The sequence below is a fragment of the Apteryx mantelli genome, chromosome 15, assembly GCF_036417845.1.
Source record: "Apteryx mantelli isolate bAptMan1 chromosome 15, bAptMan1.hap1, whole genome shotgun sequence".
Lineage (NCBI taxonomy): Eukaryota > Metazoa > Chordata > Aves > Apterygiformes > Apterygidae > Apteryx > Apteryx mantelli.
The window spans coordinates 4,570,709-4,596,755 of record NC_089992.1 but is presented as its reverse complement, the minus strand read 5'-3'; the positions used below and the strand labels follow the sequence as shown (position 1 = coordinate 4,596,755).

Below are 26,047 nucleotides of genomic sequence, written 5' to 3'. Positions count from 1 at the left end.
AATATCTCTAAGGGGAATGATTACATTTATCCTACCAGCTCAGCTAGGCATTAGGCTATTACATATCTGCCACAGTGATAGCCAGAGCTGGAGGAAGAGAAGGGCTGGTGTGTGGGTTCACATTTCATCCTAAACGAAACACTCTGGGCTTCCTTCTGTCGACTGGAATATTTGCTCAGCAAGTGGCTTGCCCAGGTACTCCAGCTTTCAACTCTCTAATGTCTTGTTTTCATTGCACTCCTAATACCTTAATCTCTCCTTTTGCCAGCCACCTCTGGATACAGAACTTTTACTTGATTAAAACTTGGCTAGCTTTGCTCTTTTCAATGTGTTTGCTGTAGGAAGGGTGCCAAACTTGAAGTCCTGAAGTCTGCTCCGCACAGATGGAGACTCACTGTATATCCACATGCACAGAGCAAACTTCTCATTCACCACCGTTACTAGTTTGGTGTTGAGCTGATGTTTTTCTCATCCACCCATGACTTTCCTCTATGTGCAACTGCCATCAATTACACTCCTGAAGCCTCTCTTTAACATCCTACACAAGTAAAATCAGGAAATCCTAAAAGTGATTCATGCTCTGCCTTTTCGTTCTACTGCGATGATATGTTTGACAGAGATGCCCTGCCTGTATTTACTCATCAAGTCATTCATCAAGGGAATCTTTGAGTGTTTATGATATTTAAAAATGAAAATACTTCTCCTTTCTTTAATGCCTACATACAAAAGGTTCCAAACTTTTTACCAACATTAAAGAAGTCTCTACTAAACTGCCTCTAAGATTGGTGATAACACAATCCCTGTTCTACAGCTGAATAAACAGAGGTCCCAAGAAGCCAGCGGTACACAGGTGAAAAAGAGCTCTATACATGGAAGGACCCTCTCCAGCATGTACAACACAGACAGGCTAAGATGGTTACCACCACAGTCCTACTGAGCCTCCAGGTCCAAGTTTGGTTTACAGGGATCATGCAAAAGAAGCTTACAGGGTGAGATGTTCCTTCATTTTACGAGGTTGTGCTAATTCAAACCCAGACATGCAATTTTTGTGGCACAGAATAATTTGGCTTAGTTGTGGATAGTCATTTAGATGCCAGTTTTTGTTAATCTTGCAGTAACAACATGGTTTCCATTAGAGCTTAACATTCTCGTATGGAAACTGTTTTCCTTAGCAATAATTTTCATTGTCACTGTATTTAATGAAAACCACACTGGAAACAATATAGTCGTTATGGAATTATAGTGCAAACATCCAATGCACACGAGAGCTACAGTTAGGTAGGAAAACAAGAAACAATTCTGCCAAACGCTGTACCCAGAGCAAGTCACAGTATTTTGAACTATTCAAACATTTTTTCAGAGGAAGTGTTTCTCATGCCATGGACCAGCTGATGCAACTGGCTCCTAGGCACTGCAAGAGGTCAGCCATAGCCTATTTCAAACAGGCCTCTGCATAAGCATACATTTACTCTTAAAGGGAAGGTGAATGATGAAAAAAAACTTATTTTCCATGTGCCTGAGGAAAAAAATCTACACTAACAATAGAGCCACCATTTTTCCTCTGTTTGTACTTAATCAAAGGATGGAGAATACGGCCTGGTGTCTGTCTCAATCTCTGGGGGACAAACAAGAGACAAATATGAGTTCAGTGAAGAAATCAGCTCAATTAATTTGACTTTCTTGAGCAGCAAAACATCCACTCCCTGCTGAGAGCTTATATTCCCTCCAGGGTGGGAGGTGGCTGAACCCTACTGAGAAACCATGGCAATACGGGACTGGTCCAAATACAACCCTCTTTGCAGAATTGGGCAGGGACTCGGATAACATGGGAATAGTCAAAGTAAAAGTCCTCAAAAGGAGCCCACAACTCTGCAGAGTTTAAGTTAGAATACCATCCAGGCAGGTGTAGTGCATACACAACTTCCTTTCTTTTAGCTGGTGAAGGGGCCTGGACAAACTATTTAGCTTCCAGTACCAGCTTTCCTTGAGCTGCCAGTGCTGCTCTACAAGTGAAGTCATGAGCATTGGTAGGCCCATGTCATTTCTGTAGGGAGAAGATGATCTGGATTGCAGGGAATCCCAAGAGAAGAAATCCCCAGCTAAAGCTGCATGAGGTTCACTCCTTTGACTCTTTGGTGCACACTGCTTTCCCACACTGCAAAACTTTTTCACACAAGATTTTCAAACTGGCATACAAGTCCCCATTAATAGTCCTCACAGCCTCACTGAGAGGCTACCAAGTAATATGTCAACTTTACAGAAGGGCAAGCCGAGACACAACATTCAAATAACTGGTAAGATGACACAGAAAGTCACTATTACTTCTGAGAATACACCTCAGATCCTGACTCTTTTTGCATCTAGCCAGCTTGTTGCAAACATGCCCATCACCACAGAATCTGACCCTTCTTACTTTGGGGCACCTACCATACCCCAAATTTCAACATGACCACTAAAAAACTCAGCTCCTTACCTCAAAATTAGCATGATTTGCAGAGATTTAGCATGCTCTCCCAGAACTGAGTGTACTCTGTGGCTTGACATCTTTCCTGTGGGACTGATTGGTGTCTTGTAGTGCCCAATAAAATCTCTTCTTCCTTGTAACTCTGAAAACACTGCCACTTCCAGTGTACATAACTGCTGTCAGAATCCCAAAAGCCCAGCAAGGAAAATAAATAGTTGAAACACAAAGTGTAGTTACTTTCTCAATCTTGTGATTTTCATTACACGTACCCAAAAAGACTAACAAATATAATCTCTCACTGATATTCACAATAACTAGCCGTGGGTAGAAGGCAGATATTTCTAGAGCAGCTAATACAACATCCCTCAGAACACAGAGTCCTAACAGCAGGAATGAACAAAATGCACAATAGCTTTTACAGGGGATACTTCGTTGAGTCCTGGGAATACTGAAAGATATTTGGTAACTGAACAACTGCTGTTGTGCCCAAGGGTCTAGTGAGTAGATCCCCGGATAACGTTTCACAAGACCTGGACTCCAATTGCGAGGTCCAGATTCAGACACATGCCTTAGTCTTTCTGTAATGACTGCAGTTCATGTAGGTACACGCAGGTCTCAGCCATGGCAACATGAAGCTCAACAGAGCTTTTCAGGTGACTCCGTCAGCCCACACTGAACTCTGTGCAGGAATGTCTTCCACCAATTTTCAAACAGATTAGCTGACATCTAGTACGGGTTTGTCTATGCAAGTTGCCTTACTCTAGACCTTTCAGATAAGACCTTTGTGAGGCTAAACCTCTGCAAGTCTGCAAATCTACAAAGAAGGCAGGATTCCGCAAACCATTAGAGCTTAAAAGAGGGCTTTTGCTATCATCCTTTTCTCTTTAATTACCCTGCGGGATGGCAATTAATGGAACATGTGGAATGCCTTTCCCAGCATGGCCAGCTTTCCGCTTTTAGCTTTCTCTGTTTCTGCAGGGCTTTTGTGTGCCCTGGAAACCCTCCTGTGGTTTTGTAAGTTTAAAGCATGGGTCGCTTATCTGTTCCTTCACTTTTTTGCCCACCCACAGACATCCCCCAAGATGTCAAGAGCCTGATTCTAATGCTATTTGCATTGGATTTACACTGTGCTGATTCACTGATGTCAGCAGTCTCTTCCAGCGTACAAGCAGCTGCCCAGGCAGTTGAAAAGCCCTACAGATCATAGAACCCGGCCCCTCTCATAACTTTATGGATAAATGTCCTCCACCAAGCATATCCCAAGACAGCAGACTTAAAGACAGATTCTGAACTCAAGGGAATTGCTCTAGATTGACCAAGGCACAGAAATTACACCTAGAAGTCAGTTCACTAAGCCTGGCCCCCCATCTCCTCCTATTCTCTGCCCTCTTAACCATTCTGCATTAAATACCATACTGCCTTTCTCACAGAATCCTGTGTCACGGATATCCTCCTTCCAGAAGCATCAAAGAAAAGACCAATGAGATAAAAACGCTGGGGTGGAGGAATCGTTCGGGAGCATGGCAGAAAGGCCCACCTCTCCCCTGGTCAGTAACAGGTGGCTTCAGAGAGCAAATGCATTGAGATGAAGAGAGCTGACAGATGTCCTAACACCTTTTTAGCCTAGAATGGGCTTTAACCAAAGCCTATAAAAACATGCCAGACAGATTATTAACACTGCATTATGCCAACACAGGGCAGATAATCTTTGAAAATCCCCTGAGATTTCGCATGGGCATCTCTGAAAACCGCATACCTTTCCAGTGTCATTCAACAAGGATTTGTGATTACAGACAAACATTCACCAAGCTGACCACAGCTGAGGAGGGGTATAATGTTCACAGTAATTCAAGGAAAACTGAAAATAAGTATACTGGTTAGCCTCATAGAAGAGAGATCCATCAGGAATGACACAGGTATCACTGATCTTGCCTTGGAGCAAGGGATGCACCAAATGACCACTGAAGTCCTTTCTAGGACTAATTTTCTATGCTTTTATGATAAAGTGCTAGGATCTAAGAGCTCAGCAAACAAAGAGATAAAAAGAAATATCCTTTTTATTTGGCATCTGCTCTTTGTTCAGCATGACATCCCCTATTCCATTAACATGACTCCTCCCTTTTGGCAAACCATTGCTACCCTAGACAACAGCACGTTAATAAATCCTCTCCATCTAACATGACAGGAGGAGCTGCTTAATTACAGAATTAACTGGGGCCACAGGAAGGAGGGTATCATCTCCCTGTTGACTCTGCTTTGATATGCTAACATCCACATTCCACAGGGCTTCTCCCGCACACTCCCAGCCACCAAAGCTCAGGCTGCTGCTGAATGCACTCGCAAACAGGCAAAAACACACTTCTGCTCTCTGTTCCTGTTTCTATAGTTAAATATAAGGTTTGGGATATTTAGTCCAAATCAAACCAACATTTCCAAAAGTAGATTCCCAAACCCAAGCAGTTAATTCACCATCTGTTCATAAATGTCTTATGCAGTGCTGAAAGTTTGCATGTTCATGCTCACACATGGAAAGACATGTGCTTAATTACCCAAAGTAAGATATATTACAACAGCTGTATTCCTAGTAAGTAACAGCAAAGCCAAGGGAAGAGCTACCTAGGTGGGTTTGAGAGGAGGACTCTGGCTCGGGAGGGATGATCGATTACTGGATGAGTCAACACACAGTGCTGGACAGTATACAGAAGCCTGCTATAATTCAAATTTAGCGAACAAGGGAGAAAGACAGCTGGAAAGAGATTAGGGAATGAGAGAAAACAAGGACATCAATGGAACAAATGGAGATAATAAGGGTCTTCCAGAAGCCCTCAAGAAACATGACTTTGATCTCATGAGCAGCAGGGAGTCATTTCTGTGGGAGGCTGGGGTTGAGGAGGGCAGGAGGTAAGATCAGATGGGAATATGAGCTCTCAGAGAACCTCTATGTTTACTTAATGCTGGAGGGAAATGGATCCACAGCCCCTGGACATATGTTTCTGGCATCATGGGTTCACTTGAGGAAAGGTTGGAGCTGGACTGCAACAGGCCTGATGAGGACATGGAGACATTCAGGGAGGGAGGGAGGCCTTAGTGTGGGCATGAAGATGGCATTTAGCAGAAGGAAAGGACAGCTGTTGGAACTGGTGAAGAAAACAGCAAACGGAAATCAGTGGGAGAGCAGCTAGTGAGAGAAAAAGAGGCAGAGGTTGCAGAGATGGCATGTGGGGGACAAGGTTGTACAAGGCTATCTGACACTAAAAAGGAACCGGATCCAGCAGAAATCAGAAGAGATATGACACTTCTGAAAGACTGCAGGAGCATGTGACTGTGAACTGGGGAAAAAAAAACAAAAAACAAAAAACAAACCACCCACCACCAACTACAAAACCAAACTGTAAACCGGGATTTGGAATCCGGCCGTTGAAACTCACCCCTGCCTAGGACTCAAAAGGGATTTGAATTTAAATGTTTTCTTTTGGTCTCATTTTGTTAAGTGCATGGAGAGTACACTGCAAAGATGCAGCTGCTAGTCCTTTCTACAACCTGCTGCAGAATTAAGTATGACTTTCATTTCCCAAAATTTGATAATAAACAGAAGACAGGCAACCTGCTCAAGGCAACAGGTGGACTTGGGATTTGTAGAGCTGTATGACTAACTGTCTTTTCACTTTGGTGACTGAAGCAGAAAGAGACAGGATGAAACTGAGTCCAAATCTCTCATATGCTGGACTGCTTGACAAGAGGAGAGCGCTCCACCTGCTCAACCTCTAACCAGCCTTCGTGAACTATCTTGGATGTTACTAAAACCCCAAATCATTTCAACATTTTAGTATTTTCATTTTGACCTGGACTATTCGGTGAAATAAGCCTGAATTCAAGAACTGCTTCAATCTCTCTCTCAGCTGCATCCTTCAGGGAAAAAAAACTCACCAAAAGAAAAGTAGTAACAGTAGTTCCACCATCAGTAAGGATAAGGGCTTGAGAGCTACCATGTCCCATGCTAACCCCTCTGTCACATGTCTATCAGTGTTAGTCCATTAACAGTCATGCTGTTGTCTGGGGAGTTCCCATCTGAAGGTTACACTCTTCCAAGAAACGGAAAAACAATCCTGGCACTGCCTGCAATAGCTGCAGCTTTGCAAACTGTGTAAGGTTCCAAAATCAGCTTTGAGGCTATTTTCATTTTGCTTTTTCAGGTGAGCTCAGTGTATTCCAGGTTTGAATTTGTCAGTTTATCCCTGCAACCCATCAAGGCCATCTGCTTTAATAAAGAGCCTAAGTTCAGACAGAATGGAGGGGAATGAAGATCAAATCAGAGCTTTTAATGAGACTGCTAAACAAAGAACATGGAACGCCACAGCAGGGATCCTGGAGCCTTCAAATTCCTCCATATCTCCCTTCCAAAATGAAAAGACAAGGTCAGACTTGGCAATAAATCAGAAAAAATATTTGGAGCCTCTGTACCAAACAGCATCTGCTTTAAGTGCTAACAGTCAGAGTCCAGCATTCAGTTCCAGTTCTTCTTTCTCATAATTGCAAACACTAAGAAATTGATGAAGCTATTCAAATAAATCAAAAAGTACTTCTAACTGCTTCAGAAGCTTTACCAAGCCATGGAACTATCCCAGCTCACGGTGTTGGTCAGGAGTGGGCTCATGAGCAAGGATCAGTGCTGCAATTATGTTAAACAACATACAGCAATGTATCCTGAACAATATTTCAGTGTCTGGAGAATTTTGGTATACTCTGCTGAACGGGGCAGTTTTTAGGAGATGGTCTAACACCTGTGCTGATAATGAATGACACTCTTCTACAGCTCTCAATTAAATTCCTTCCATCTTCTTAAAGAATGATTAAACAAATGTTACTCTCAAAAAGTGAACAGATTATGCGTTTGAAACATGCTAATATTTAAAGTGTATTTTATTTTTAGGCGCTGCATGCGTGTCAAGCTGTTCTCTTGGCAAAATAGGAGCAGCTCAGGCGACTAGCAGAGCAGGCCAGCAGAATAGGATGATTCACAGTAATCAAACTTTGAACAGATGCTTTTCCAAATTGCTTCTGTGATACTTCTCAATTACAGTTCCTACATCCTGACTTACAGGGATGTCTAGGCTCCTGGCTTCATCTTGTCAAGCTGCCAGCCAACACACACACTGATAAACTTATTTAGCAATTCTTGGTTCAGTCCTTCTGTTTTAATTCCTTACTGAGTGCTGATTTAATCTCACAGCCTGCCTGAGCTGAGAAAACTGACAAACCTGGGGCTTAAATTCAGTCCCTGATAATGTTAATAGGGTTAAGTCATTCTGCTGAAGTCAGAGCTTGGGCTGAGAACCTTATACCATGTGAGAGCATGAAGGTGGTTCCTAATACCTCGGCACTGGCTACTAACTACTGCCAGGACTAACGACCAAAAATGCCCCTTCCGTGTTGGTGGGCAGGAGGAGGACACTAAGGCAGTGCCATGGCTCTGTTCCTCCCCTCATGCAATACCACAGCTAGCATATTTTTTCTGGCAAAGTGCAATAGCATGGTGCAAGGGGAGGTGACAATAAAAAAACAAAAAACCCATTACAAAACTGATGACTTGATTTCCTACACATCTGCATTTCCACCTGGGAGCAGAGGTTCTGATGTACGGTGGGTGATGAAATCTTCCTTCAGTGGCGACATCAAGGGAGTCTTTATCCTCTGCTCAGTTTCCTATTTTTCACAGAACTTGTAAAAGCCTAATAAAAATATCAGGCTGAAATGGCTCTCACCCTAAAGGGCCCTCCTCTGGGTTCCCAAACAGAGCTGTCCATTCTGACTCCCCCCACCCCAATGGTGCTTGACACAGCTACAAGCACATCATGACACCAACCTGATAAAAAAGAACCAACGGCTAATTTCAGAGGTGATGCAGCTGGATGTATTTTTTTTAATATAACCTGAATCTAGTTTCTTTGGTACCTCCTTATCCAAATTGCTCAAAAATAAAATGTCAGCTTTAAAGAACTCAGTAACACAAGCTAGAGAGAAATTTTCACAAAAAAAATAAGAGACCAACATGAGCTCTTCTCACACTTAATAAAAAGGAATCTCGCATGTTCAAACTTGAACTCCTGTAAAAGAAAATACAAATTTGGATGAATACTGCTGAGCTCCTTGCTATGACTGAGAGCAGCCAAAAGAGTCCCTGGTGCCTCTCAGACACAAGTCAAGACACAGTCCCAGTCCTGAGGCCTTTATGGTCTGAATTCAGATATGACAGCACGTAAGGCTCACAGAGGCACTGCACCTGCAAGCAGCCCTACAGAAACCTCCTGCCATGGTATCCTGCAGAAGGCTAGTGGGACACCTCCCTGCACGTGTGCTCCCGCTATTGCTCTAGGTCTTTGTGCTAAAGTAGCAGGCCTGACAAGGGGAAAATTGCCTCTTCTAGCCCAATATGCTTCTGAGTAAAATGCCCCCGAGAAGCACAGAGGCTTCTATATGCATCCTTGTATGCCGTCTGGGGGACATTTCTGGTTCTGAATCTGTCCTGACTGAAAACTATGTGCTGAATTTGCACCAGGGTTTGTACGGGTTTTCTCACCCATCAAGCCCCACTCAGTAAGTGGCTTGTGGGAGAATTTGCAATGGTAACAGCTGCACTTCCAAGCTAAGCAGATAGTGTATTTCTGTACAAGGCTGCTTTGGTGCCCAGTGGAGCGGCCTCTGACAGCTGTCAGGTAATGAGACGCATTTCGCAGCAAGGCCCCCAATTAATTACAACATAAACAGCTTCTTGGCATGCACAAAAAGCATGCTCAATACGTATTACATCTGATCTAATTGTTCCAGGTATCATAATCACCATGGGCTTGATCAAAATCCTACTGAAATCACTAGGAGTCTTACCACTGGCTTTGGAGAGCTTTGGAGAAGGAACATTAAGCCATTTGCTGGCTTGTTTTACTTAGATCCTATCTCCAGAAGGCTGGGCTTTGTCTGAACTTTTTTACTTCAGTCCTTAGACCATGTTGTAGCTCAAAGACACTGGTACAAGAGTGGGTGTTCAGCATCTCTGTAAACACACCAGTTCACTGAACAAACGTGGACTGCAGCTTTCCCATGTTGAAAATGCAACATGCAAAAAAGATAAAAAAGGTAAAAAAACAAAGATAAAAGTAGAAGATACAGGGATGGCTCTCAGATACTCAGTCAAAAATTATCACAAGATAATTATCAAATTATCACCAAGAAATTATGACCTTTGCCTGGTTCCATCTGATGCTCTGAAAACCTCTCACAAGGAACCCTGACTGCTGTGCCATGACAGGGCAGAAAAGGAATCAGGAACGTGTACAGTTTTCTTGACTGCTGAATGTACATGGTTCTTCGAGGTAACCTGCTAGACCTAAGTGAACAGGGGACTGTAAGAATCCTCTCCATACTCCAAGAGCTCCTTCATGGGGCTGTTTTACTCTTTTAAATCAGTCATTTAGAAGAGAAAATCCCAAGGAAATTAACCATCACAGCAAATACACCTCTGCATGACAACACAAACCACAGCAGTCAAGAGTTGGGGCCCCCATGGTAAGGACTAAATGCTCTCAGTACCTAGGACCTTTGCTCTGAGCTGGTAGCACCTCACCCTTCCCAGCACCAATGCCCGTTCCTCAGTTTCAGAGGAGCATCACTGAGAGAGTGCAAACATGCAAGACGGCTGTGCTGAAAGCCGCTTATCCTTGTCATTCTGCAGAGAGGAAGGAGGGAAATGGGGAAGACCTAAATGAGACAGATAAACACGTGGAAAGAAATATGGGATAGACTGCAGAACATCAACAAAGAAGGAAGTAAGACACAGGGAGGAAGAGACATGAAACTGTGGCAGAATTGGTCATCAGACTCTCACAAGGCAACTGACATTTTTGAAAGAAAACTACAAGCAACTGGCCAATTCCAAAGACTTACATAGCCCGGCTCACTGGAAAACAGTACCATCCATTTGATGAAGGAAACCTATGATACCCAGTCTTGTTCTGAGCTCATTTACCTTCATAAATCAGGAGCAACTCCAAGAAGACAATGGATTTGCACTTTTATTTGATTTTCCGTAACCAAGAACAAAATGGCCTCACCTTCTTGCAATGGGATGAGTATTTTTTTAAATGATTAAACACTAGTGCATTGGACTGGCCTCAAATATAGATGTTAAAGAGCTGTACAGATCTCCGTTCCTTGAGAAGAAAGGCTAAAACATCCACAAAACCAACAGGCCAAGTAAAACAGCACAGCAGACAAGAAAATCCTAAAACTTGCAGTCCTAGTTAAAAAATGGACTTCAGTGGTCATAATCAATACTTTTGTGTTGTAGGATCTGAGGCCCAGGTTCAAGAAAACATCTCTACTTCAGATGCCACTTAATATGTGTCCAGATGCAAACAGTCAGTCAAGAAGCAGAGTAAAAAACACCCAAAAGGACAGACCTACTCAGGTAAGCAATGCTATTTTGCTGAAATCGCAAGTAAATACATGCTTGTAAGAGGTGATCGAAGGGGTTACAAGGAACACCAGCACTTCCACAGAACTGATCAGGAGTGAAGGCATGGGATGAGAGGCTCACACAGGAATTTACATCCATACTCGGAGCCAGACAAGAGCAGGGTAGAGATAGTATCTTTTATCTGACCAACTGGTATAGCTGGAAAAGCAGGTAAGTTTGGGCATTCAGGATAGGAAACACACATCCTGTCTAGAGGTTTCTTAAACAGACACAAAAAATGTAAATTCTAAAGAGAAACTTAACTTCAACAGTCACTTAGTTCTCTCATTTCAAGAGCTATGAAGTCTGATTAGACTGATAGACTCATTTTAAAGTATCAGTTTAACTTTCCTGTAAATAAAGGGTCCATGCAGAGCTTCCTTGCTTATTGGCCATTGTTTCCTTATAAAGGGCTCCAGTGTTTACTCCATTTGTTTACTACAGTGCAAATACTACTATATGCACTAGAGCTTGATGGATGACATTATTAAAACCAACAAATGGATGCTCAGCAGAACATTAATGTGTACACAGCAGTCTAATTACAGTCAGAGCCTTAATGCAAACAGATCAGTCAAAATTGCTACACAAAAATGTATAACACGGCTACACAAAATCAACAAATATTTTGAACCTGCTGACTGCTCATGACCACAAGCTAAAGTAGAAATACAAGGCTAATTCCAAGCTAAACACAGAAGCCATTCTAGAAATCACACTGAAAAAGTATAGAAGAAGAAAGATATCAGGTTGGGTGTCCTTTTTTCTTTTTTTTCCTCTTCTTCAAGTTCAACACATTTCTACAAGCTGATTGAAAAGACCTGACAAACTGCTTCAGACCAACACTTTTATTATAGGATCCTGTACCAGAAATTAAAAAGTGAATAAGAGAACTCCTATGCTCAAACAAAATTCTAGTGACTCAAACTGCAGTTTATATGTATACACCTAAATGAGATTTAGACCAAAATTTCACTTTCTTCTACTGTCACTTTCCTATCTAACTTGGCAGGAACTTGATAAGGAAACCCCCACACCTTCTAGAAGTGGGATCTAGTCAAATTTAGATATATCAAATTCAAAGTATTCTGCAAGGCATTTAAAGACAGTAATTTTTTTCCCCAGTATAGATTTGAGGGCAGTTTAATCTTTTATTAAAAATTCTATATATACACATAAATGGATACAGAAAAACAAAAACATGCATAGACATATTTGGATATTTCTGCATTGATCTAACCAGGAAGCAAAAATAAGCAAAGAATGAAGACAAAATGATTCATATCTCTCTAATCTATTATCCCAGCCCAAAGCATTATATCTCTTCCAAATAAATAATATCTCAGAGGAAAGAGAAAACCAGAAGTTAAGCCTCTCAGAGCCACTGGTGACAAGTGCCACATTGTGTACATCCACAGTTAACGAAGACTGATGCAATTTCCAATGCTAGAAACCCATGCAATCTGCAATACAGCTGAAAAGCCAAAACATCCCATAAAATCTAAATCTTTCACTACATAGCAGCACTGGTGATCATTAATGCCACCTCCTTCTGTAGGATGCGCAAAAATTAAAATCTTGATTTTGACTGCATCTGCCTATCCATTTATCAAAAAATACAAGCTCAGAGGCAATCTTTGATCCCTGTGGAACAGTAATAACTTTGAATTGGCATAAATATAATGGATCTTTTATTAGTACTTCTTCCCACTTACTCTTCAGGCCACTGAAACCAGTTATTCCTCATGTCCCATGACTGCAAACTTCAGACATTAACTACTGCAATGAAACTCCGTCATAAGCTTTCAGAAAAAGCAAGGCATGTGAAGCCCACTGCATCTCCCCCTTCTCTTCGTCTATTCTGGCAGGAAGAGTCTTCAAGAATTCCAGCGAGTCACTGAGCCATGATCTTGCTTCCTTTCCTAGAAACCATGTTGGCTTGCTTTCATCTCTTTTCATCTGTTAGACCCACTTGCTCACCTCTACCAGTTTAAACTTTCCCAAGAGATGAGGTTAGAGCATTCTGAATTTTCTGGACATTTAACAGGGACATGTGAATTTGCTGACACAGCAGGCCAGTCTTTAGTTGACCGTTACCTCCACTCTGAGTACTCTATGATGAGGTCAAAAGATCACCCAAATTATCATAAGACATCCACTCTGAGCAAATTATGAAGCTACTATCTCCTCACCCTGGTTACAGACTCCTGTGGAGCAGCAGAATCAGCTGAGATGGCCAATGTGATTACAGTGCTGGTTTTTGCATTGCCCCCCTCTAGCGTTTGCCCTCATGGAGCTGCAAGGGCAGGTGCTGCTCCGAAAGGGAAGGGGAGCTGGGAGTTGAGCACGATGACAAGGCAGGTAGAGGTGGTGGCCTCGCTGACGAAGGTGCAGGCCCACAGCACCCAAGCAAGGTGAGCAGAGCAGGCTCCTAGCAGAGCCTTTACAAAGAGCTTTCTTCAAGGCTGGAAACCTGCACCGTTACCTAAGCTGGTCCCGAGCCCAGGCAGCCAAACCCAAGGAGGGCTGGAGATGCACTCGGGGCCCTGATATTTGCCACCCCATAGAAGGGATGGAAATGGATTCCTGCATCCCCCTAAACTGCCACAGTTCAAACTCCAGCATGTTAACACAAAATCATTTAGTAAGTCTTCTATAACTCTTCCATCCTCTTCTCAACTTCTTACATACTTCTCCAAATATCTTTCCTATTTCTACATTCAGTAATTATTTAAAGAAATTTAACTCCTTGACTGCTCACTATTTATGACCTATCACTCAATAAACCACAGGAATCACTGCATTGACATATATAATCCTTGTCCAACAGTCAAATATAAAGGATGAAAAAGAGGACTTGCTGAAATATGTTGGATTTTTGTTTACATGGCATGCTTTTTCAGGTGCCGTCTATCCAAGTAAATGTGCATTTAGAGTTCAAATTCACTTCCGCTATGGGCAACAGGGCATTTACACCACTCTTAATGGCCTAGTTGAGACCTCCAAGTAAGTGAATTTAATATATTAAAATATTCACAGCTGATCAGATTGGAGTCAAGAAACTATTAAATACAATTATATCACACTTTACTGCACTGCAACCATTATTCAACTTTAGGACAGAACCTCTAAAAAATAAGACTGTATATTTGGGTACTTGAATACAACTTTGACCACGGATTACGAAGCGGTCATTTTCTTAAGACCCAAGCCACTCTATTTTACTGCACTGCAAATACAGCACAAGTCTAACTATGAACTGAGATGTCCCTGTAAAATACTGATTTTGCCAAAAACGTGGAGGTGTTTTTTTTTCTAATACAAGATGGCAAAACATGGTCTATGCATCCTTGACTCAGCTCAAAATTTCATCACCTCTCCCACAGCATCTGCCATTAACATTTATAGGCTATGTAGCGAGCTTGCACTGGATCATAGCTGGAGCACGGTTCCTACTGCATTTTCAGCATGCTCGTAAATACAGAGAAGATTTTCAGTGGCGCAAAGCCCTGTTACATTCCTAAACTCTGTTTGCATTATATGTAACACAAGCACAACTGAAAGACTTGGAGCTTGTGCTGGGGCAGTGGAAGTGTGAGAATTTAAGAAATGTCCCTAAGACTTTAACTGATTTTTGATCTGCTGAGTGCACTTCATGTATTTGAAAATTTTCCTGGGGTCAGAAACCCTCCAAAATAGGCAGAGTGTTATACTAAGTCATGACATCACATAGTTAACCAAAGCTGAAAAAAGAACAAATGAAAATCAGTCCCATTCAAGCCTCCTTCTCTGGGGGAATTTTCCCACCAGATTTCACTTTTATTCTAAGCACACTTCTCAGTGCTGTTTTCTTGCCTATCATTAGTAAAATCTCATTTTTACATTATTTAAAATTTACTCTCAAAATTGCATTTAGTCTTGGCAGCTGCAAGACAAAAGAAATGTAAGAGTACAGTAGGCAACTGTCCTTCATTTCCTTCCTTTACTCTTACATATCCTGTGTGCAACTGGAATGCTTCTATTTGATTATCCAGTGGAGCAAATGTTACAGTGAATACAATCATGCCTTATTACTCTATGTATCTGTAGCCTATTGCACTGCTATGTACAGATGTTCTTACAAGAGCTTGGTTTTTTAGCTACAGGGTCTAGAAAACAATAGAAGCTATCTGAAATGTTTTCAAGCCAGCAAAGGATAAAGGCACTATAAAGCAGTCAACTGGATAAAAGCCATCTATGTCTGACAGGAGAAGAAAAACCTCAGACTGCTCAAATAAAAATGCATCAGCTTTCTTAAACAGTATGTGGCTGCAGTCTGTAGCTGACTGACCATGCTGGAAGAAGCAAATACAGGTTAGAATAAAGACGCAGGTAGTGGAAAGAAGAAACACAAGCCTCTGGCCTGCTGGAGGGTTGAATCATTATTGTACTGAACTGAAGGAGCAGAGTTCCCACTGTGAAGGCCTGAGAAGAGGCAGCATTGCCTACAGTTGAGAGGCCTGGATCGAGACTCAAGAGCTGTGGGTTCGAGAGCCAGCACTGCCCTCCACATCTCCCAGCTTCACTTCCCCTATCTGTAAAATGGGGATAACAGTTCTGACCGCTTCAGTAAAGTGCTTTGAATTTTAATGAGGAAAAGCATTATTTACAAATTCACCTCCTTCTCAAGAAAACCTTTTTGCAAATAAAATAAAATAAAATGCAAAAAAGAATGATGTAATGTTTAGTGTCACATGTCTGCCAGGGAGGGAGCATGAATTAACAGGTAAGGCACTGGACTGGGAACCAGGATATGCAAAATCTGCTCCTCCTCCTCTTGAGAGGAACACAGGGCAAGTATTTTTACAATTCCCACATGTTTTCCCTGCCCACCTAGCCTGAAAGCTTGTCATGGCAGAAAGCTCTGCTTTCTGCTGCACACCATTCTGTACAATGGGTTGGCATTTCTAGCGCTGATAACAGTAGTAAGTGATTTGTTATTTATAATATATTGACAGCCAAGTTTGGCAGTGTAGAAAAAGAACATATTTCTCCCTCCCCAGCCTCATAATATAAGAGAGACAGAAAAGGCAGGATGAGCTAAGAAAACACGAGAGGATTTTGTTTAATGTTCATTCTTGTAAGAATCCCCCAGAGGAACAAATCCTCATCAAGGAAGTGATGGAGCTGGGACATGAAGCTGGTGAAGTGTGACACAACAGCACAGCATGCAGTGCAGAAAGTATGTAACATCTGCAACCCGCAAGTCCCCATTTACACGGATGAGGTGAGAGACAGTAGTAGAAATGCTAGAAACTCTAACACAGAGAAATGGTGCGTCCACAAACACTAAGATTGTTCTGCTCACGCCTGCCTCAACGACTTCTCAGCTTCACACACACAGTGGCAAGAAGCAATTCCTGAGCTTTTCTTGACATTTGTTTGGCAGTGTGTGCTTAGCCGGACATCAGTTAAGCTCCTGCAAACAGACAAGCTGAAAGCAAACACAATGACTACTTTCAGAGATAAACAGCAGAGATTTCTTTAAATTGTGATTAAATGGAATTTGCCCACCAGCAAAATGTTGGTTCTTAGGCTGTGTCCTATAAATCAGCTCTAATTTAAAAATAATCATGGCAGAAAATTATCTAGGAGCTAAAACTGTAATTCACAAGTTCTAGTGTAATGCATCAGGTGAACCCGAAACATAAGAACTGCATGTTGCACAAAAGAAGAAGAAACATAAAAAGCTGATGTTTCTGATCACTCTTTATTCCATGCTAACAGGAAAATCCACTGTACTGCTTCTGAGGGACACTGTCACATAAATTCATTGGGAACTGTTAAGTATAACAGTATAGTTAATGATAACAGTAATAAAAAAGAGTGCTTCTACTCACAATGACTGCATGTGCACAACCCCAAATGCAGGAGGAAGGGGGAACTGGAGGCTTCTGTATATCTTACAGAGATATACAGCCTTTAAGCTAGGAGACTAAAATTCCCAGGTGCTTTACAGTATACATGTCTGTGTAACTTCACACACACATAAATGGCCCTAAAGCAGAATGCAGTACGTGTTTTCACCTGTATCAGTCAAACTACACAGTGATTTAACACAAAGTGAGTTATGACATGGAACTGAAACGAAAGGGAGAAAGTCAAGAGTATCAAAATAAATATCAACAGAATCATGGCAAGTGTCTTCCCTCATGACATAATTCTTTTTATAAAGGCAACAGAAAGGAACTTAGTTACACTCTAATTTGACATTGGGCTAGCATTCAGTTTGGAGTCCCAGACACCTGATGGGAAAGTGCCCACAATTCTTGTAGAAAGTGAGTTTTCCAAAGATGTCCCCAACCAAATAGCACTCAGCATCCACCCTGCACAACAGTGAGTTCTGACAGACTGATGGACATTTACTCATAAGTGGTAAAGCAATACTATGATTTCTGTCCATTGCATTTTAGACAGTTGTTCTCTTGTATTTATCAAAACACATTACCATGAACCATTAACGTAGCCATGGGAGAAAGCTAAATTTTCAAGTTGAGATAAGATTAAATGTTCTGCACCAACTTTGGGGGAGTCACAAGAAGGAAGACAAAAGCTGTGGTACAAAGCCTGGCTGGAGAGTCTGAAGAAGTAACAAGAAAAGTGAGATTTAAGATCAGTGAAGATGCACTAAGAAACAAAAGCAGGGTGGTGATGCTGATGAGAAGATTTTGTACGTGCTACCTTATGGTTGGCAAACGCTACATATGTATCTCAACAAGTCAGACAGCTTAAATATCTACAAGCATTAATTACCAATAAAAGCTTGATGGTGGAGGAAATGAAGGGCCAGGTACAGAGCAGGAAGCGTGTTATTCTTCTCCACTGACAGTGTTTAGTTCCAAATTACTGAGAACAAGCTAGTTTCAAACATACAAGACCACAGTGAGGCCTATTGTTTTATCATGTGGGATGGATGCTTACTAAGACAACAGACAGACAGATAAATAATTGGCGAATAAAGTACTGAAACATTTTGGGGCTACGGAGAGAATGATGTATGGAGGAGAACTAATAAGGAACTGCTGGAGGTTTATGAAGAACAAAGTGTAGTAAATGTAGGGAAATTCCATGACCTCAGTGGGCAAGCCATGTGGTTACAGTGATGGAAGACAGACCAGGCAGGCCTCTCCGAGGAGAGCAGCCTCTTGGTGTCCAGCCTCAGCTGAACAAAGAGAAGATGGAGGAATAAAATTGAGCAAGAGCTTCTAAGAGCTCTGGACTACCACCAAGGAGAAAGAGACCCTTGGCAAAAAGGCAAGGGAAGGGGGTTAATTGTGAGAGCAACTGAGGGTCTGTGACACTTCAGAGCTAGGGACTGGGAACACATAGAAGAGGGAACAATGACAAATGTACAGCAAAGTTGTCGCTAACCCTCCCCTCCACTAAATGTTTTTGGTTATTTCAATTACAAAAGCTAATTACGGTCCCCAAGACATTAAACATCTAAGAGCAGAGGAAGAAATAAGTTGAAATAACCAGAAATTCAATCAACAGCACTAACAGATAATAGATTTTAAGAACAGAAGAGACTGATCAATCACCTCTTTTCTATAAAAAAACCTTATAACGGCACCATATAACCTCAGAACTAAACACAGTATCTTGTGTTTGGTACTGCATCTCTTCCAGAAGGACAGTCATTTTTCATCTAAGGAGACCAAGAGCTGAAGAATCCACAACTGCCCTTGATATATGGAATGAATAAAAACAAGTCTAAACAAGACTACTGAGCTGCAAAACAAACCCAAAGGCAAATGAAATTCAAATGCTCCACTTTCCATAACAATAAAGAGAAAATAAGTCTCTATAAAATATCAGCACTTTACTCAACCAACTACACTGAACATTGTAAGCTTTCATATAAGTCAGTGAGAAAGCTGACATATTTGACAATAAATATGTAGTTTGTTTAAAGTGTCATACCCAGTTTTGTTGTTGTTGTTGTTGTTTTTTAAACAGACTGGATGGAGGCAAATAGACGGTGTATATATGGCCATTTTTTGTCTTTTCCATTTTACTTCTCTTTGCTAAAATAGACTGGTCAGCTTCACTGTTGTTACTAGTGGGTTTTCCCTTCTAGCTCTCACATACTATTGTTTTTTGAGAAGGTTTTCAAAACCTGGTAGCGATTCTGAATGCCCCAAAAGAGAAAGCTTAATAGAGATATCAGATGATTTCCAGAAAGTACAAAGAACCATCCTCAGGATATCAAGCTTTCTAAAGATGTCAAAGGTACCCCAAACCACTAGAGTCTCCCTAGGAAAAAACTCAGCCAATTCATCTGGCAGAGACCTAAAGGTGGGTTGTGTGCTTCAGAGAATACCTGACCCCACTGAAGTCAGTAAGAAAACTCCGAGTCCAATGTAAACAGGATTTTCCTCAGGTCCTTAGCTTTGAGCCTGTGAACAGCTGTGCACACGTGACGCAGCCCTGCCGAAGCCACGCATGAGCAGGGCACTGATGTGAGGAAGAGCAAGGGAATTTGTGATTATTTGAGTGGCTGTGCTCATCCCTGTGCTTCTATTAAAATTTATGCAATCTTGTATTACACTCACTTGGCACACAAGTTTTTAGTGGGAATTTGGAAGAGGAGAGAGATTACTAGCTGGTGAAAAGAAACTGGAAGGGCGTTGTGGGCCGGGTGGGGCATGCGAGATGGCAGTGATGAACGTGCCCAAGAGCACAGCTCTGCACTGTTTGCACTGCGGAGCTATTCACACCCTAGCAACAAGAAGGCAAGAGAGAAAGTCTTCCACTGCCCCGCACCACGGTTCCCTTCAGTTTCAGGGAGCCTGCAGCCTGACTCCCCATTGCCTGATCCAGCCACGACAGACAAAATTCGCAGTGCCGTGAGATCCCTTTCCATCATGAACACCCAATCAACTTGACAGCATCCCTTTAAGGGACATCTTAACCTACAGTATGTTCATTTTAATGCACTAAACTGTTCTTGATTTTGGTCCCAAGGACAGTCCCAGCAAGACTAAAGCCAGGCACTGTTTCTCTAATGAATTGTTTTAAGCAGCAGGTATTTCTATTTATACTGGCTTCAAATTAAAACCCGCCCTGGAATATACAGAAACATTCAACACGAACCACTATGGAAAAATGTTTTTAATGTCAGAATTCCTTTTCTTTTCCACTCACATCACACCAACTAGTCTTTCCCCTTTCCTTTGGGATTAATTCTCTGTTGTGACAATATTAGGGGACTGGAATCAATATTACATAGGAAGGAAGATTTAAATGAACAATACACAGTAGAGGCAACACTGATGAGAACTGTACCCTGCTGAGGACAGGAGGCAATCCAACTGCCCAAGCAAGGAAAAGGTAAAAATGCGCAGTCCAATTATTCAGGGTGTTTTACACAGAATATGAAAGGATTAAATCTGCTTGGACACATATAGCAAGCATCCCATGTGCAAAATCCAGGCATATTCCCAAACTCTTTGCTAGTATAAACTCATAAGAAGAAACCAGGGTGTAGCTATCAAGGGAGGGAAATTGGATAACAGCACCATAATCTGCATCTCTCTCTGACAGTACTTTTCACCCATAGCTCTCTATGCACTTCTGAAAGGAGGAAATGACTAAGATAGGAACACAGTGGCACGGCAGAAGGATGTCACCTGCACAGTGACAGGAGGAAAATCAAAATCAGATCCCTGATTTCCCCAGTAACATATCAGCATTTGGAAGACGCAAGAAAAAGGACACAAATTCTAGAAGGATTCGTGACCTTCAGGACCCTCTCAAGAAGATATCTTTGAGTCTGTCAATTAAAGCCAGCCAGGAGGTGGGAATGTTTTTCACAAAACGTTGATTCACCTGTGGAAACAGTCTAGAAAACTATGTTTCTCAATCACCTCTGCTTCTTATACTCAATTTTCTCCAAGCAGCTATTCCTTCAACTAAACCTGCCCAACTGCAGTATATACACTATATCCTGCTTTCTTCTCCCCAACATCAAGCCACAAAAAAGCACATGTGACTGCAGCAGAGGTAAAGACATTTTTAACCAGGGCAATTTAAGGATATTTAAGACACATTCTCATTTTCCATTTCCCAATTCCACACTGCCCCCACTTTTATTATTAGCTGAATACAGGGAAGCTTCAGCTTGGATCTGGGGTAACATGTACACTGAGGAATCAAGGCCAAGCTTTGCCTTGAAATATGCAGGATCATTCCTAACTAACCGTAAAGCTGCTTATTTGGCACTAGCAGTGGAAATATTGAACGAAAGGGGCATTCTCGATCTGCTTATGTCACAGGAAGGTTGGATTCTGACAACGAGCAAGGCTCCAAGCTGCAGCCTGATATTAATAGCTAGACATTAAACTCTCAATTTGGCTGGCTTCGAGGCAGCTCAGTTGGAACAAAGATTTCTTTGCAGGAAACGGTAGACCTGGTTAAAGTCACATCACGAGAGATGAGGCTGAGAGCGGCAGCAGACTGCAGACTTTTGACTGGTGTCAAGGCTGTGCTGCATAAAGCAAACCTTCTGTGCTCAAATTGCAGAGGGTATTGGAGGTACTGCAAACTGAGGCTGCTGAAACACGATTGTTGCAAACGGGTTACATGCAGGCATACTGTTTTCTTCTTCTACCCCTCCTTTTCGAATTCATTCGTTCTCAGGGCTAACTTACACAACCAAGCGGGGCAATGAGTATCAACAAACTATTTCTTAAACAAACGTGGTTCTGCTCCTCGATGCAGCCAGCAGGGTATCACCCCCAAAGACATACCTACATATTTTCACCATTTTTGAGCTTGTTTCAGCCATTATGTAACCTTCCACACTACCTTGGCAGCTAGGCCAAGAAAACTTGAACGAAGTCCCCAGAGCAACTGGTTTCAGCGAGGGGCCCCTGCCAGAATACAAATACAAACCTCCTGCTGCTGTTTTCTCTCCGTGTCTGCATGGCAGGCAAAGATTCCAGATAGGTTTTTCAATATGGATCCTTTTGAGCAAAAATGAACACCTCTTATAAGCCATTTAAACTTCATAATCTCACTTCCAAGCAACAGCTGGGGCTCAATACTTCCACTGGGGAAAATTTTGTTTGCCTATTTCTCACAAGAAAATCAAGGTACTGTCACTGAAAAAAAAAAAAAAAACCCTTATCTGCAGTACTCTGAGTACACTTATTTTAGTAAGTATAATCTAATGGATTCTTTATATTCTTTTAAATGTGACTAAGCAACATTAGATACTGGACTTATATTGCAGCACTCAAGGACATCACACTCCTTTATATGAGAACTACTTAAGCCATACAATCTCCTGTAGCTTTGCACTCAAAATCCCCATTTCATAGAGGTAGACAGAATCATTCAGAATTTAAGTGACTTGCCAAATGTCACACAACGAGTCAATGCCAGAACCGGGAATAGAAATCAGGAGTCTAGAGTCCAGGTTCTCTAGCTTATATAGAGCAGCAGCCTCAGTCTCCTAGTTTAGTAGAGTCCCTGCTCACCAGGAAGATGTTTCTCCCTTTACAGGATGGCAGTGCACCACACAGCAATGGCCAACATCATTCACAAGAGGGTACAAAAATACATGTCCATCTGGTGAAATCATGCTTTTCCTATTTAAAAGGGAACTGTAAGGCAGGAAATGAAAGTGAGGTGCTGTTCTAGAGGGAACTTTGAAAAGTGCTGTAAACTCAACACCACCTTCAAGACCAAATACAATGTCGTTCTTCGGAGTAGCTTCTTGCTTTCGCAGCTAGCCCCCCTGATTTGCAGGGAACTATCTGTGGGAGCTGGAGTGAGGAATGGGAACCTGGAAACAACAGAAACAGCTGAAGCATCAACACAGTTCTTCAAAAGCCAGTGGGCATCAGCCTGCTTCGACCACGGCACTCACATTAAGCCCAGGTAAAAAGATAGCTACATTCCCACTTCTACAATCCATACAGGGTGCAGAGCAGCAGCCATTAAAAACTGACTATTTCTGTGTGCCTGACACACATTTCTTCCTGTTCTGACTAAGGAAGAAAACTGGAGAATCTTTAGCACAGTTTCAATTTAGTATTACCAACGCTAACCACCTTCTCAAATGGGTGGCATGTCACAAGAATATACTTTATTTATTATTCCTCTGCTGTGACACATACAGAAATGATACAATGAGGCCAAATTCACTTCTGGTCTAACATCCCTGAGATGAATGGAATACCTAACGGGTGACTTTCACTAGTAAAGAAAAAAAAATTTTTTTTTCATATAGTTGTATCACCAATACCTTTGGCAGAGAAAGGGGAACAAAGCCAATAGAGAGAGACAGGAAAAAACTTTCCATCTTTGTGCTCTATCCATCCACAGAAAGCAGAGACTATGATCTTCATGTAAATCAAATATTTGGCCGATTCAGAGCAATGGACACATTGTCTTTAATTATCTGATAATATCTTACGTGTTTAGGACACATGTAAGGACTCAGAAACATGAAAAATGATCTGCTTTACAGGTGACAATCCCTCAAAATCCAGCATTCTCCAATTTCCTGCCACACCATTGCATTGCTCCTTAGCAAGCTGATGACCAGAGGAATTGGTTATCTTTTTCAGCCACTAAGCAGGAGCACTATTGCTCAAGGTAGCAACAGATGAGATATCCAAGTGTGGTGTACCCTGGGGGGACTTCATTCAAACTGCAGGCCCTGTAACAGTTTTACGACTTTGAAGAAAACTTCCAAAATATGCTGCAGTATAAATAACACAGTGATAAGGGCCTAAATTTATAGATGATCTGAGACAAGAGCAGTAATGCACCAATTAGGGTATAGAAAATACTACTTGAAAATTGCTGCTATCAGAATATTTACTTATACCAACAGTATTTAAGAAAAGTAAGAAGGTATTATTGGATGGAGGATTTCAGCCTTAAGTGTCAGATAAGTGCCAGAAAAGGACACTGTTTCTGGGTTCAGACCAGAGAAACAGTTAGTGGGGCATAAAAGATGCACAAATGAAGATGCTACAGCTTTGTTGTCACATAGTGAAACTTTCAGAGGAGAAGGAAGGAAAAGCAGGATTGAAGAGAGGAAAGAGGCCAGACCGGTTTTGTCCCAGGAACGTTCACCTTCTAAATGTCTTGGAAACACTACACTAGAAAGAGTAACATTTGAGTTTTTAATCCTTATTGCTCTGATCTTTCACTTCCTCCACTGGATTCACAGCGTGCAGCAAGTCACAGCACAAGAAAGTACTTGGGTATTGTGAGAACAGAAATGAAGCAGTAATATTATTTCCTTAGTCATGCTGCCTGTGGTAATACCATTCCTTGAATAGAGATCTTCAACAATACTGTATTTAAAAAGGGAAAGAGCTTTGACCTTAGTCAGCATTTGTTAAGTGGCAATATGCGTTTTCCATCAGCTTCTCTCTTTTTTCGTTATTTCTTTATTGTACCTTACCACAGTCATCTCTGGATACAGGTATATAGTATAAACACTTCCTCGGTGGAAGCATGTTTTCCACTGGACATGGAATAGATGCACTGTGAGGAATTCCAACTGGAAATCTTGGACATACACTAGGCCTTGTTAATGTTTGAGAAGAAAATGCACATATTTTTCAGCTCTGTGTTTCCTCCATTCATCTCTCATGGATTACTCTCCATGCCACTGGGAAGGAAGGATCTGTGTTCTGAGATGAAACTTCTACAGGCCGGCTGAGAGATGCTGCTGGCATGTTTGCCATCACTTTCCCTCAAACTCCCCCTCATCCGCCATTACTTGTTAGTGCAGCCATCCCTGGTCTCCGAGTGACACTGAACACTGGAGTTTCAGATCAGCTGAAATTCAGGATTCACTTTGAGTTTACAGAGAATGTAGGAAAAGAGGCAGCTTGGCTTTGAGGCAAGTCTGTAAATAATCATACAATAATCGTGGAGAGGACGCTGAGTTTTGCCTCCAAATACTGCTGCTACTGTGGTGATTAAAAAAAAAAAAATGCCAGGAGAAGTGATGTAGTGGAAGTTATGGCTACCTAGGTTAAATAAATAAATAAATAAATAAAATATTTACTATGTGGAATGTAAGGGCACCATGTATCCAGGACTTGGATATGATTAAAGGCAGTCAGGAAGCAGAAGGAGAAAAAGAAGATTTAACTTGGCTTTCCTACAATGAGGTATTCTTCTCTGGTGTTTGAGTACCTGTTTGATCTGGGAGTGTTACGCAGGTTCTTACAATACATTCATTAGTAATCAGATTCTTGTCTTGGGTGAGAGACCACTGCAAGGAGCATTATACTGACATCCAAAAGACAGTTACTTAATCTCCAATGATCTAATTCTACATCTGCTCCAAAAAAGTAGACATATTTAAGATTACTTCCTGACCTCAGAGATTTCCAGTGCTTAAAAGGAGTTAATATTTAATAGCTTATTTATAGTTCATACCCTGCTCAAGCAATCCGTATCTGCATGATAGAGGCATTCAGAATAGCAAAAGCAGCATTAGAACAAACCAAGGAACGAATGATTGTCCAGAAAGCTCCTCTCAGCATAGAGTTGGCTATCAAAATACTCCCTCCTACTTCTTTGACTTACCCACAGTGTCACAAGGCTCGTCTTTGTGTACGCAGAAATCTGTCCTAGAAAGAAAAACAGAACAGAAGTGAAGTGTATCCTGCGCTCCCAGACTTCAGGCTAGGAAAAAGCAGTGATGCATGACTCTCATATCCTGGGTGTCAAGATTTTAACCGCCATGCAATTTACACGATGACACCACAGATAGCGTTGTCTGCTACTCAAGATTACAAGCAATTATGCTGATCAGCTCCACATATTACTGTCCAATTTAACAGACTTAAGATTTATCATGCGAAAGAGTACTGCCATATCACATAAAAGACTGTCTCATTTCTGTGATGTCAGACTTCATCAGTAACTGGATTAAAGCTGAACCACTCATTTTCACAAGAGAACTATAATAAAATGAAGCAGACAGTGATGCAATAACACCATCAAAAACAGGAGGAGGGGACATGTGGGGACACTGCCTGGTGACACTGAACTGA

The 26,047-nt window shown here is 41.7% G+C and overlaps 1 protein-coding gene across 1 annotated transcript in view; it reads right to left on the bottom strand.

Annotated features, from left to right (window-relative positions):
• Positions 1-26,047, bottom strand: part of ADAMTS17 (ADAM metallopeptidase with thrombospondin type 1 motif 17) — a 201,021-nt gene that overhangs the window by 130,634 nt on the left and 44,340 nt on the right. The window contains exon 7 of the mRNA XM_067305684.1: positions 25,578-25,621. Coding sequence (XP_067161785.1) covers positions 25,578-25,621 — 44 coding nt within the window. The remainder of the gene's footprint in view (positions 1-25,577; positions 25,622-26,047) is intronic.